Consider the following 15,175-nt stretch of genomic DNA (forward strand, 5'->3'; position numbering starts at 1 on the left):
TGTTTGATCTAGCACATTGGTGACAATTATCAGAAACACAAAGAATCAATGACATCACAAAAAAACAAAAACGTGTTTAGTTGAAACGACAAAAATATATTATGATGTTTTTACTATCTCTATCTCTTCTGTACGTATTCATCTCTTTTATATTTACATGTTCCACATCAACCTAAATTTTCAGAAATTAGAATTAAAATCAAGAAAAAAAACTATAACCCTATAAAGCATATGAAAGGAAGAGCTTAAAGGGTAAAAAGCTTTAAGCTCTCATGCAACCCTGAAATAGAAGCTAGATTTTATCCTTCCAAACAAAAAAAAAAAGAGCTAATTTTCTCATGAAAAATAACAGTTATTATTACTATAAAAGATACAAAGACAAAGAAAGAAAAAAAAATTAAAATCAAAAGAATAGAAAGCAGAAGAAAGTACCTTTAATGGCAGACTGCTAGGAACTCCAAACACCTAATACAGCACTCAATGTAACAATTATATTTCTATAACCTTATGGTCCTTCATTATATAGGAAATATAAAAGATTTCCGTGACCACTAACACTGATTTTCTTTCCAAATCAAGGAAACAATTAGTTGCTGCAATAATTTTTCCTGTTTCTTATTTAGGAAACAAAGCTATAGCTATAATGGGTTTGAGAAATATTTCCTAGTATCTGGTGGATAGATTGATTGCTTTTGCTTGCATGGCTCATGGAAAGGATTTTACTTCGGCCGACAAAGCACAGCTTAATGGATAGCCACAGTGGAGCTATTGACGCAGAGAAAAAGATACTCGGCGATGGCATTTCGCTGAATCTTTGGTGTTTATTCAAGATTATATTGTTTGATTAATTTAGGGCTTTAATTCAGGATCTTTACACTTATCAGACATTAACTTCTCGAGTGCTCTAACTTTTAGCTTTTTGCATGTTTACACTATGGTGTTGGATATAGATACCAAACCCGGTGGAACTAACAGGTTGGCCTGGTAATCTATCTATCTAAAATATGGTCTGAATTATTTTTGTTTTCTAATCAAATTAGAAGTTTGACTTTTCAAACTCAAATATGTTGGTGAGTTGACTCAATCAAACCTAGATAAAACTTAATTAAATAAACTTTAAAATTATTTTTTAATTTTTGTTTAAAATAATAATGTTTCATATTTTTTTTCAAATTAATATTGTTTTATTTATAAAAAAATTAAAATAATATTATTTTATAATTTAAAAAAACTCTGAAATAACATCATTTTCTAATAGATTTAGCATTATTTATATAAACCGCACTTCGCCGCAGGTCAAATAATCAAAAGTTTTTTAAAAGACTCTTAAACAAAATTAAAAAAAAAAGAATGTTTTGTCTATTTTTTTAGTTTTTAATTTTTTAACCCGTCGTGTCACTTTATTTTGTATTTAAACAAAAAAGATGTATTATAACACATTAAAAAAATGTAAATATATATTAAAGTGCTTTAAATTCTACATGAAAAAAAATATTTTTATAATAAATTATAAAATGAGGTAGTAACCAACTGAAAAATATAAAAATCAAACCACTAGCCTTATGATGTAATTTCTCGTTTTGTTGGTTCACCAGAAGGTATAATTGGCCCTTTTCTGATGCGATCACTGAGATATTTTTTCAAAAGATTTTAACTTTACACTCTCCATGTTTTTATTCACTTAACATGGTTTCAAAATTCAGCTCCTTCATTCTCATGTGAATCTGTCATATATATTGCTGTCTTCACCATTTCATTTTGCCAGTGACTTGAAGGATAGCATGGGTTTAAATGCTAAGACATGCATATCGTTGATACACAGTTAGACTATAAGATATGGTGCTGAAGAAGACACAGGATACGCTTTCCTGTGCTTCTTGACATTTTGGTTCACTCAGGTTTCCCTTGCAGCTTTGCTCTATTGTTTTGCTATTCTTTCCTTTGCAGGCAAGAATATTAGCTTTGAATGCAGCTTATTTCCTCAGAACAGGAGGTCATTTTGTGCTCTCAATAAAGGTTTAATCTAGCATTTAATTGTTCCTCTGCTCTGCACTTCCTTCCATTACTTAGCCATCTGAAGCAGCTAATAGATTTCTTTTTCTTGAAGGCAAACTGCATCGACTCCACCATGCCTGCTGGCAAAGTATACGATAGTGAAGTTGACAGGTTGAGGGCGGATCTGCTGAAGCCTGCAGAGATGGTGACATTGGATCGATTTGAGAGAGACCATGCCTGCGTCGTTGGTAGTTACAGAGTGCCAAAGAAACAAAAAACTTCTGCCTAACAACTGTTGGAGGTTCAACGCTTGGATCCCCACTTCCTCAACCATTTAGCTTAAAATTTAGAATTATCTCTCTGGGCTTTGCCCTTTCATTTGAAGAGTTTGTCAGACTTATTTTTATCAAGACTTGTGATTGGAGTCATTGACTACTGTTAAAGGCTTTTATATCATTTTTAACTTTCGTCACATTTCAACCTATTATTTTCGTTATCATTTTCTAATTTTTTTCAATCAAATATGCTGAATGAATCCAGCATTTTCTTACAACTAATAATAAAAATCCATTCTCTTACAAACAAATATTATTATTATTATTATTATTATTAACAATCTTATGTACATACACAAATTATTATCCCTACTGTTTCCAAACGCAAGCTAAAAAGGCACATAACAACGGCTCTTTTTTTTTTTGTTTTTATAAAAAAAAAAACAACGGCTCTTTTTGATCGATGGCGTTGGGTCCTGCCCACAACAGGATCCAAGCAAGCTGCTACAATGAATATCCGGTTGAAGAAAAGGAAAAGGAGAAGCTGCTCAATGAGCAGTTATTAAGCAAAGCATCAGCTTGGTATCGAATACCATTAGACTTGGGTCCTACCCAGCAGATCCCAAGAAAAGATAAGAATGATTGGGTGCACAAAGCGCAAAAAAAAAGATTACCTACAAAAATGAACCAAATTACTTGGATGCAAAGAAAATGTTATATCCAAGAAATTTACATCTAGCACAGGGATAGACCCAAATAACTTTGGTTAACTTTGGTTAGGCGCAGATGCCAGACCTAAATAACTTAGGATTGCCTTCCCTGCATGACCCAAGTTACTTGGGTGGGTCTAGCATGGCAGCAAGATAATATCCAAGACTGGCTTGACTGGTAGTTTAAGTCTCATAGGTCTGGCATCACCGAACTCAAGTTTTTTGGGGCTGGCTTGTACATATGGAGCCAAGTCTCTTGGATCTATTTTTGCGATTGGTAATCACTGTGCATTAAATGGAAAGGATAACTATATCATTATGCACACCAAATTGAACTGACTTTAAGGCCATGTTTGTTTTCCGGAATTCATTTTCCGGGAAACTACTTTCCAAACTTTCCTGTGTTTGTTTGCCATTAGAAAAGTTGGTCAACGGAAAACACTTTCTAGTCACCGGAAACACTTTTCGGTCAACGGAAAACACTTTCCAGTCAAAGAAAAATTTAGTTTGGTTTATAGAAAAGTGTTTTCCCTTTTGGCTGTGTTTGTTTTCCGGAAAGTGGTTTCCAGGAAACCACTTTCCAAACTTTCATGTGTTTGTTTGCCATTGGAAAAGTTGGTCAACGGAAAACACTTTCCAGTCAAAGGAAAATTTGGCTTGGTTTTCAGGAAAGTGTTTTCCTGAAAAATTTGGGCGGAAAACACTTTCCGGAAGTTGTGAAAAATTTAGAAATGTCATTATTTGCTGATTTTATCAAATTTGATCCTCAAACTTTTGATTGCTATATATAATTTGTTTTGAATATTTATTTTTTAATTTCATCTCTTAAAATTTAATTTTTATATTAATTTTGGTCCTTATTTTTGTAATTGCTATTTGCTTTTTCCTTATCATTTTTTTATTGAAATTTTTTATCTATCACATTTGGTCCTCATTCTTTTGATTTTTACTTATTTTATTTGAAATAATTTATGAAATGTTAATTATTATTATTTTAATTTCTTCACTTTTCATTTTTTTTTAATTTTTTAGATTTAATCTCTATTATTTTGATTATTATTTATTTTATTTGAGATAATTTATGAAATTATATTTTTTTTTCAATTTCATTCTCATTCAACTTTTTAATTTGTAAGATTCGTTCCTCATTATTTTAATAAACTTGAAAAAATAAAACATTAATAAGTTATTTTCCAGCTCATTTTCCATAACATAACCAAACACTGGAAAGTGTTTTCCAGCTCATTTTCCATTACACTACCAAACATCGGAAAATACTTTCCCGGAATTCACTTTCCCTGGAATTCACTTTTCCAAAAAAAACTACTTTACTGCAAACAAACGGGTCCTAAGTGTTTTTCCAGCATTGGAAGAGCTGCAGACAGTGTTTTTCCAGCATTGGAAGAGCTGCAGACATTTTATTTTTTAGAGATTACATTAGCTTTGTTCGGGATGACAGTGTTTTTCATGCGTGTGTGTCTATTTATAGTAACTTAAGAGGAAAAGCAAAGCAAAAGCAGTGGAAAGCAACAGTGCAAATCCACAATTAATTATTTCTTGGTTCACAATGCATGTATTAGTAAAAATCCCACTTGGTTTAGAGTTTTTGTTAATATGAATAATGATCCAATGATTTTAGGTTCATTATTTTTTATGTTAAGCATTATTTTTTATGTTAAGCATGACCAATAATGCTGGGTCTACTATCCAACAACATTGAATCCAAATATATATTAGTTGTTGGATCCTTCTACCAAGATCAAAGTTTAATAGGTCTTACTCATAGCCAGACCCAGGTTTATTCAGCCTGGCTCATTCGCCTGATTCAATGATGGTGGGTCTAGGAGTACAATAAGATCTAGCAACAACGAGCCTAGATGTTGCAAGATCCATTAAAGTTGGGTCTTGCCCATGCAACACTCAGGACTTTATTTTTTGTTTTTTTTCATACAGTAAAGAAGAAATAAATAGATATGATTTTTTTTTTCATTTGAGATTGGGTTGAATTTTTTTATTGAAGCATGTTTGTTTTTGCCTTTTAAAAATAATTTTTTTAAAAAAATTATTTTTTTCTTTACTTCAAATTAAGATTTTTATTTTTTTCCTCTTGATTTTTTTTTTCAAAATAAAAGCATTTAGAAAATTTTTAATTCTAATATTAGTTGATGCAGCTCTAAATAAATTTGTGATTCACATAATATATATTTGTATTATATAAGAGAATTTGTTAACAATAAAATCTATTAAAAAACAATTTGTGAATACTATAATATATTATTATTTTGGGCCAACGCTGCTGGGTTGTTATTTTGTCCCCTTTCTTCAAGGAAGGAAGAAGTCCCGTAATCGCAAGGATAGGGGCTCCAGTCCGCATAGTTTCCAGTTTCCTACTATATAGGTAGACACGTTCTTACAAGATAAGAACTCTGCTGCAAGAGAAGAACCCATCAGGGCTATCTGCAGTAGTTTACCATGGGGAGAACAAGAAAAATTCCAATGGTGAAGCGAGAAACAGCAGAGCAAAGGTCTGTTACTTTTACTAAAAGACGTCAAGGTCTTTTCAACAAAGCAGCAGATTTGTGCAGGATTTGTGATGCTCAAATTGCCATTATGGTCTCCTCAACAGGGTCCAAAGAAAAAGTTTATACCTTTGGCCACTCTTCCGTTGATGCTGTCTTCGACAGGTTCCTCTACAATTTTACTGCAGCCCCGGAAGCGGTAGCATACGAAGCTGGAATCAAGTCAGCCAGTAATTCCCTCTATGAAGAAATCAAGGCATTGGAGGGTGATGTTAATACTCTAATGCGAAACAAGAAGAGAAACGTTGGAGGGGTTTTATGGGATTCTTTAGAAGAGATTGAGCAGTCTAGTACTTTAGTTGAGGAGTTGCAAGATGTTGTAGATATCCTGGAAAGTTTGTTGGGTCAGGCCAAGAATAAGATGATGAATAACACAACTGGGAATCTTGGTATAAGCATTGCTGTTGAGCCAAGATCTTATGATTTTTTGGCTTTAGAGCCTAAACCCCGAGATGATTCTTCATCTAGCTTGGGTGGTGATCAAATCGGTCAGAATTCTGCCATTGTAGGAGATAACGGTGCTCATTATTCTGATTCATATTGGAATGCTGATGGTTCAACTGCTGATAGTGGAATGGATTTTCCAGTCGAAGTTGATGTAGATCTTATATGGAATCTCCTTGAGCCTTCTGATTTCAGTTCGGGTTCTGACAAAGTTATTTCCATTAACAACAGTAATGACTGCACTACTTCAGCGACTGCCTCTGAATCAGCTTCAGGCTCACAAGAGAATGACGATAATGTATTTCTCACTGCCAATTTGGATTCAGAATTGTTCAAGGACATGGAGCTTGTTGACTGTGGAACTTATAATACTACACCAGATCCTGGCTCTGGAGATATTGACCAACAATATGCCATGGATGGGGACTGCAACGCCAAGCAACATGATTCAGCTACTGATAACTCTTAATAAAAGTTTTGAAGGCCCATATTAATGTCGAATGAGAAGGGAAATTGATTTCTTGGATTTTCCACGTTGCTCCACTAAATTCAATTATTTAATTTGACCATTATCAAATTGAGAACGGATACTGTCTAGCTGAATGAGATACTCTCTTAGCACAGTCTAACCGGTCAGAGATTAATTTGTTAAGAAATTTTTGATGTAAGAGCATAGCAATCCAATTTTACCCATGACTTGAAGCTCGGAATATAGGTTGGGTTGGTTAATTTGCGAGTTAATTTATATTTATTAGATTTTTTAATAAAATAATATTATTTTAAATTAAAAAAAAAACTAAAACAGTATTATTTGGATAGAAACCTTTTAAAAAATCATCAATCATGTTTTATTATTTGAACAGGTTATCTAGAATGTAAGTTGACTTGTTAAGTTATTTAAATTTATCAAACTTAACTTTTTATATGTTTTAAAAGTAAACATGAATTTGATTGAATTTAATAATTATATATATATATATATAAATTGTATCTAAAAAATCAAATTTGAAATAATAACATGAGAGAGATTATATATACTTGGTTTGGATGATAAATATATCCTCTTTCCATAACCTAAGACTTTTTTATATATATATATATGGTAAAGAGAAAATAAATAGATGAGAATTTTTTTTCATTTGAGGTTGAGTTGAGTTATCTGGGTTGAGTTATCTTATTGAATCATAATTGTTTTTTCCTTTTAAAAATGTTTTTAAAAATAAATAAAAATTATTTTTTTCTTTACTTCAAATTAAGATTTTTATTTTTTTTCCTTTTGATTTTTTTTCAAAATAAAAGCATTCAGACAAATTATAATTCTAATATTTTCATATTAAAGTTGATGCAACTCTAAATAAATTTTTGATTTACATAATATACTTTATATAAGAAAATGTTTTAACAATAAAATCCATTAAAAAACAATTTATATATACTATAATATAATATTATTTTGGGACAAGGTATGACCCAATAATACCAGGTCTTGATATGTTAGGCTCATATGGATACCCAACAATTCAATCCTTCTATTAAGATATAATTTTATTGGGTCTGGTTGCTGAACCAGATTCAAATTTAGTGGGCCTGGCTTTCCCACAAGATCCAGTAATAGCAGGTCTAGGTGCACAGCAGATCCAGTCATAATGAACCCAGCTTAAGCAAGACCCGCTAATATTTGATCCTGTTTCCGCCACGACCCAGCAGCGGTAGATCCATCTCTCGATAGAACCCACTGCTGCTGGGTATTGCTGACAGCAGGACCCAGCAGCAGGGTGCCAGACCTGCGAGAATTATTCAACAAATTAAGGTTAATTTTTGAAACGCATGTCGTCTTTGATGGGGTTGGGTACAGTTAACGGTTGGATGCAATGCTACGTGTTTGCTCGGTGCAAGAGATACGTGATATTCTTCCGTTTTTTCTTTTTGTGTTTTTTTAAGCAAAAGAAAACTTTGGTTGACTTGGGAGCATAAACCAGAGATGAGTAATTTAACTGAATTTACTCAAAATATTTGTAAAAAATAATAATTTGAAATTAATTGAATGGAACGATTTTTTTAATTTGTTGAATAATTTTGGTTAGATTTTTTTTAAAAAAAAAATAGGTTTGATTTTGATTTTTTAGAAATAAAAAATAAAATAAAAAACAAACCAAAAAAACTCATTATAAACTAAAAATTCATTCTAAACTAAAAATATATTAAATAAAAAACAGTTAAAAATAACCCAGCTATAACCAACTTGTTCAGATGGAGTTGGATCGATTTGATTGAACCGTTTGAGCTAATGCTCACCCTTAAACAGAAAAGATTAAAAAAAAAGACATTTCTGCAATGGCAATATTTTTTCTTAGTAGCAGATATAGAAATTATTAATTTAAAAATGAAAAAAAGAGAAGGGGAGGATAGTGAGAAAAATAGTTATTTGAATATATGGTTAGTGCTGTCAATATTAGTAACTGATTGAATTTGAGCGTGTTCATGAAAAGATTTGTTCTGTTATGACATCAGTTTTACTAGTTTTCTGAAATTATATTCTGATATAATCTTAGAATGGCCTCTTCAGTGCAGTCTGTGTCTCTGGAAACCCTTCTGTTGAGCAGACAAGGCCAGAAAATTGCAGATATCAAACACCACAACGCAATCCTTGGATCGTTATCACCTGGAAAGTACTGAGTTAATATCTTTAAATACCAGAACAATTCAAGATTTTCCAGGCACATTCAACACAAAGCTTGAACTAAATCAGTCCAGGTAACAGCTGAATGAGAAGACTCAAGTATAACCAGCTGAAAATCACAGTAACTTGGGCGACTAGGTTATCTCTTAGGACCAATCACTTGCCTGGATGATGTCATCAAACATATGAAAGTCTTTCAAGGGAAATTGGATATTTGATGGTGCTTGAAATGCTCTTTCTAGAGATTAAGCACGTTGGCAATCCAAGTACATGCATCTCCATGCCACTGGCACAGAAGCTTGCTTTCATTCTCAAGTAGAATCGACAAGGCAACCCCTCTGTGGAAAATGCAGGCTGATGACACCCTCTCTAGTCTATACTGGATTTAACCTCTAACCTTTGGATGTAATGCATGAGCAGTTGATCAAAAGAGCGTAACCAGTCATCAAACCTGATAGCATCTTTCACTCAAATTGCCTTAGAAGTTTACCTCGCGTCTCTCGGCAAAAAATTTTCCTGTTATTGCTTGGTCTGGAAGCAGGGCAAGCCATACTCCAGTGTCAGCTCCATCCTCGGCAGATATATTACCAGCCCAACCTGTCATGGCTGTCTTCACCCACCCCGGGCAGTAGCAGTTTATATATATCTTCATACCATCAGGCCGATCAGACAGCATCTTAGCCATTAGCCTAGTAAAAGCATTAACTGCAAGTTTTGACACCGAGTAATCAGTGAACATCTGAGGCCACCCACCTGAAGTATAAGTGCCCTCTTCTACTTGTTGTAGGAAAGTAGATACCGTCCTATCAATGAGTTCCTCTGAAAGCGTTTCCAGGTTAGCCAGTTTTTCTCTCAAATCTTTGTCTTCAAGTCTCTGTTAAGGTCACCCAAACTATGATTAGCTCAATAAAGTTAAAAGAACATGCACCGCAACATTAAAAGGAATTAACTTCTTGCATCACTCTCAACCCTCTTTATGAAATAGCTGAATCTCAGGCACAGACACATTGAACAAGCTATAGATACAATGCAATGACAATGGAGCATCTTATTTTCCTTTCTTCTTTATTTCTTTCTCCTTTTCTATGCCTGTGGTTCTTGGTGGGGATTGGATATGTGCTTCAGGGTGGAGTGACCTTCCTTTTTCTGTTTACATTCTGATCCTATTCTATGAAAATAAGAAATGCAGCACAATAACTCTCTGTGCTCAAATTGCAGCAAAAGAAGGACCATTCATTTAGTAAAAATGCAGCTGGCAGATAAAAGCCAAAGCCAGTCCAAGGATTCAATAGCATCATCCATTCCAACGTGACAGGTCAACAATAAGACTGGCATGAATTGTGTTTTAAAAATGGTCCAGACTTCTCCCAATTAACAGAATACATTTACTTGCACATGCATAGCATAGGTCTAACATGTATTGAAAAAAATTCAACCCAAAATAGCTCAAGCAGAATCACATCATATGTCTTAGAAAGAGGGCTAAGGGAGATGGGAAGTATTTCTTACATTTCGTCTGCCATTTAGTCTTCCAAGCCGTGAACTTACATTAACAATACGAGCACCTACAGCAGAAGGTCTCATCAAAGGAATCAGAGATTGAGTGACATTTTTGGTACCATAATAGTTTGTAGCAACAACATTCTGGGCATGTTCAACTGAATTGTCAGACCCAAGATTGTAATTAACACCAGCATTATTCACCTGCAGAAGGAATAATATACATAAGTTATGTCAAAGAAATTCGGGACAATATGTACGTAAAAACATACATAAGACCTGGAATTATGGTATAACTATTGCCAGAACTGAACAGTAAAGTACAGTCAACTTACCAAAACATCTATTCTACCATAAGTTTGTTCTATCCACTCAGCAAATTTCTTGATGGATAAAGAATCTAGGACATCAAGTTGATGGAAGTCCACACTAAAACCCAACTCTTTCAGGACGTTGGCAGCTTCAAGACCAGTGCTACTTTCTCGTGATGTCAGGATAACTGTTAATCCATGGTCTGCAAGTTGTCTCGCTATCTCAAACCCTATTCCTCTGTTCCCACCAGTCACCACAGCGACAGTTTCTGATGACCACCACCTGCAAACATTCCATCAAATTTATTACTCTATAGTTGACTTGGATCAGCATGAAACATCCCACATCCTAAAGTTGAATAACTTAAGCCCCTAACAAACCATATCCCCCAAAACTCTAGTTTGCGGTTCACAATCCACATGTACAACAGAGGACTCTCTGGTCATGAACACAACACCACCTAACCACTGAAATCAGAGGTGCAGGCATTTGACCGTTGAATTAAACCAAACCGAATTGTTTTGCAACAGAACGAATAGACAAAAAAAATGCAAGCATTTTCAAACCATTTCTAAAACAAGTTCATAGAATACTAAAGTGAACCATATTTCTGAAACACATATACTTATCTTGCATATTTGACTACACTTTAAAAATAGCAGTGCAAACATGTTTAACTAAGGTCAGCTATCAACATCTTTAAGCTAATACACGCACTGCTTTATGTTTATGCAGATAAGAGATGGGCAGAAAGTATTTTAACATAAAAAAGAAACAGCAAACATTTAATGTAAGGCAACTGCATCTTTCGTTTAGTTTGAATTTCATTCTTGAAACAGCAGTATTTTTTCCACAAAACATACATATACATACAAATACAAATATACAATCTTTCGCTAAAAATAAAGGCGGGTTTTCATTGCCCAGTGCTGGTGTAACCTAACGCAATTCAACGCAGCAGCCCACTTCGAATTTCCAAGCAAGCAGATATCCAAAATCTACTATCATCCAAGACTCGGAATCCAATTTATCACAGCAGCTAGTTAGATTAATACAGTAACCTCTGGCTATTTGAATCAATGCAAGCAGATATCCAAAATCTACTATCATCCAGGACTCGGAATTCAATTTATCACAGCAGCTAGTTAGATTAATACAGTAACCTCTAGCTATTTGAATCAATGCAAGCGGATATCCAAAATCAACTATCATCCAGGACTCGGAATTCAATTTATCACAGCAGCTAGTTAGATTAATACAGTAACCTCTAGCTATTTGAATCAATGCAAGCGGATATCCAAAATCAACTATCATCCAGGACTCGGAATCCAATTTATCAAAGCAGCTAGTTAGATTAATACAGTAACCTCTAGCTATTTGAATCAATGCAAGCGGATATCCAAAATCAACTATCATCCAGGACTCGGAATTCAATTTATCACAGCAGCTAGTTAGATTAATACAGTAACCTCTAGCTATTCGAATCAATGACGAAAAACGGCTGCCATGACCACCTAATCTATATATTATCCTTCACCGATCACGGACAAAAAACAGCAGAAGACCAGAAAATGAATCCCAATGCGGTTTTTCTAAATACAAATTGATAAAAATCAATATCAGCATCACCTCCTAAACATCAATTTCTTGACTTATTACAAAATTTACCAGAAAAATCGGACGTAAATTGTGATTTTCAGAAAATGAATTAAAAGAATAAAAAATATATATATACCTTTGATGATCAGAGTAAGGAATGGTACGGAGAAGAGATATTTCTTGGAGTCTTTTTTCTCTTCTTTCCTTTGCTCGCTCTTTTCTTCCCATTTCTTCTTCTTCTTCTTCTTCTTCTTTCAGTTAAGAGCACAGAGAGAAAATAGAGAGACCTTTTGATGCAAAGTTTGATTTAAAAAAAAATCACAAGCAGCGAATTCGGTGGTGGGTTCCCGCTTTGCTAATTTGTTGGGTCAAGTCTCCGGGTTTTTTGGGTTCCAATTCCTTACCTTGGCAATGAATAAAAATGGAGATTATTGCTGCCTGCTTGCCCAAAATAGAGAAGCCCTTCTTCACTAGAGAGTAGAGAGGCCTCCTGTTGAGGGTTTAGAGACTTTCTTCTTAGTCCTTTAACTTGTTATGGTCCATCGATTACGTCCTCCCGTCCTCGAGTTTTCAATTCAGTTCTTGAACTCAATAGAAGTTAGAATGTTGTCCTCGAACTCAAATTATTTATTAAAAAACCGAAATCTTGTGGTGATTTCTCTGATAAGCTGTTCATTCTTTTACAAATAGCTGTTAACTAGAATAGCCAATTTCTTCTCAACTTTTAATTTGGTTCTTGATTATGGTTTTTTTGGCACGATTAAAACTGAGCTCAAATTAATACCCTATCAAGACTAGTCGGGTGGCTAAGTCACTGGATTTTCAGTTAAATTTGTCAGTCCAATCTGAATTTAACATCAATAATATTTTCCTCTTATTGAACCAATATTTATTTTAGGAAAATAAATGAACTAAAATTGAAAAGAAATGGACTTCGAATGTCCTGTATCATCCGGTGGAAACAAAATATAAATGACTTATTCTTTTTTCTTTTTGTATTTAGTAGCAAAATGTATCATTCAACAAGTTTATGTATTAATCAAGATTAAATTCTCTTTTTTAATCGATTTTATAGATATATCCTTTAAAATGATTTAATAAATTTCTCTTAACAATAATTTCTAAACTCGATCACAAGAAATAAAACCTAAAGTAATTACTCACTAATGCTAGTAGTCATTGCAGTTTTTGTCTTGTAATGACAAAGAATGGTGCATCCTTGATGCTGTTCTGACATTTTAGAATTTGTCTTGTATTTTGTCCCAATTCACTACATTACAAGCATGCCACCATTACTACTAAACTCAAACCCAAAGTTGTTTGAAACAAATAAAAACTTCTAAAATAATATTGATGTTACGTGGAGTTGTGTCCATATCTATAGCGGTAGGTTTACTATGAGATATTGTTTCACATTATTTCTAATTAATTTCGTTTCTTAAAAAGCGCATCATAGTAAAAAAGGTGTTTTAGGTGCTATATAAGCAACCAGGACCCTCATTTTCTAACTGATGTGGGATAATGGTCTCATCAAAGTTCCCAGACGAGGAGTTTGGGTAGAGCACATGACTCATTTTCATAGACGGTGTCAACTGATGAGGTGTGTCTACACCTGCAGCAAGGTAGGCCCACTACAAGGTATTGTCCCACATGGTTTCCAGTGAATCTTATGTCTTAAAAGACATGTCGTAAGGAGAAAGATGTTTTTAGTGTCATATAAGCAATCAGACTCTTGTCTCCTAACCGATATGAGATAATAGCCTCATCAAATATATTTATGAATTTATAATTTTACAATTCGTATTCACAAACATAGTTTTATTATTTGTATAAATCACATATAAAAAATATATTTATAATTTTACTATTTAAGTTTATATTGTAATTTTGTATTAAGAAAAAAAAGGTTTTTTTTTACAGCCGCTGGTTATGGTCACACAGGCCAAACAACTCGGCCACCTAGAGCATCCAAGCCGTCCCTTTTCTTCTTTTTGTCATCAAATTCAAACAAGCACATCCAATACTTGGAATGTTTTGTGTATATTTGTTGTCGGACGTGTTGTTTTCTAGAGGGTAATAATTTTCCAATGGACAAATGTATCTTTATGTCATCAATGCAACGAGTCCAGAAAATGATGGATGGTTTCTAGTCTACCCAACGTTCAAAATCTCCAAACCTGACGTCAATTTCAATCTATAGGAACTTTCCTATCGTTCATGAAAATGAATAATAAATACTATCATATTATCCACTTCATCCCTTTTGACAGATCAACATATTAGAAATTGGAATATTTTCACAAAAAAAAGGGTTTAGAATTTAGATCACTTACTTTTTTATTTCATTTTTAAACTCATTGTGTTTCTTAGTCATGTAATTTATAATCAGCCCCCGAATTTGAAAATAGCAAAAAGATGTGATGTTATTTAGCATGGAAATTGGACTTGTAATGTTCGTGAGTGAGTGGTTAATTATTAGCGCGTTTCGTGTTTGGTATTGCGATATAATAAAATATTAAAAAATTAATTTAATTCAATAGTTTAAATTGTTAAGTGATATTTAAAAATATAATTTATATCATTCTCAAATAAACTTTACACTCTCAAGTTTAAGATCTTTAAGTTTGAAATTTATATAGACTCATATTACTTTATGCTTTATTTTTTATCAAATAAATAAGGATGATAAGATTCGGAGTCATGCACATTTGGTCATAAAAGCTGATATTATATTAAATAATCATCTCAATCTAATAGTTTAAGTTTTTAAATGGATTATAAAATATAATTTATATTATTTTGTGATATAAATAATATTTTTAGTTTAGAATTACATTATTATAGCTTTAAAAAAACAAGCAATATTCGTCGTAGAGTGGGTAATTAAGCCTGCCTTGCAGCTATCTTCTCTTTTTGTCAGCATCATCCCTTCCAGAATCCAGTGTGCTGAAGATATACATACCATCTGTGCATGCTTCTTCCTTTTGACATTTCGATTCAAAATCATAGACACCTCCGACTATAACATATGCCCACCTACCAACATCTCCCCCTCTAGCTTAATAATAAATTATTAGGTAA

The 15,175-nt window shown here is 33.3% G+C and overlaps 1 protein-coding gene across 1 annotated transcript; it reads right to left on the reverse strand.

Moving 5' to 3' along the window:
* Window positions 1–8,657: 8,657 nt before the first annotated feature.
* On the reverse strand, window positions 8,658–12,585 carry LOC133678181 (uncharacterized). The gene is made up of 4 exons (XM_062100413.1): window positions 12,231–12,585; window positions 10,519–10,777; window positions 10,193–10,387; window positions 8,658–9,557 (listed from the first exon to the last, which is right to left on the reverse strand). Exons 1-4 carry the CDS (start codon window positions 12,320–12,322, stop codon window positions 9,162–9,164), a joined length of 942 nt encoding a protein of 313 aa, XP_061956397.1. The 5' UTR covers window positions 12,323–12,585; the 3' UTR covers window positions 8,658–9,161.
* Window positions 12,586–15,175: the final 2,590 nt, after the last annotated feature.

This window comes from Populus nigra, chromosome 18 (genome assembly GCF_951802175.1).
Source record: "Populus nigra chromosome 18, ddPopNigr1.1, whole genome shotgun sequence".
Classification (NCBI taxonomy): domain Eukaryota; kingdom Viridiplantae; phylum Streptophyta; class Magnoliopsida; order Malpighiales; family Salicaceae; genus Populus; species Populus nigra.

Excerpts from the sequence above, each read along its gene's own strand:
- LOC133678181 (XM_062100413.1), bottom strand. The coding sequence starts at position 12,322 with ATGGGAAGAAAAGAGCGAGCAAAGGAAAGAAGAGAAAAAAGACTCCAA. Across the intron at positions 10,778-12,230 it reads CCTTACTCTGATCATCAAAG|GTGGTGGTCATCAGAAACTG; the intron begins GTATATATATAT and ends GAATGTTTGCAG. Across the intron at positions 10,388-10,518 it reads ATGGTAGAATAGATGTTTTG|GTGAATAATGCTGGTGTTAA; the intron begins GTAAGTTGACTG and ends TTCCTTCTGCAG.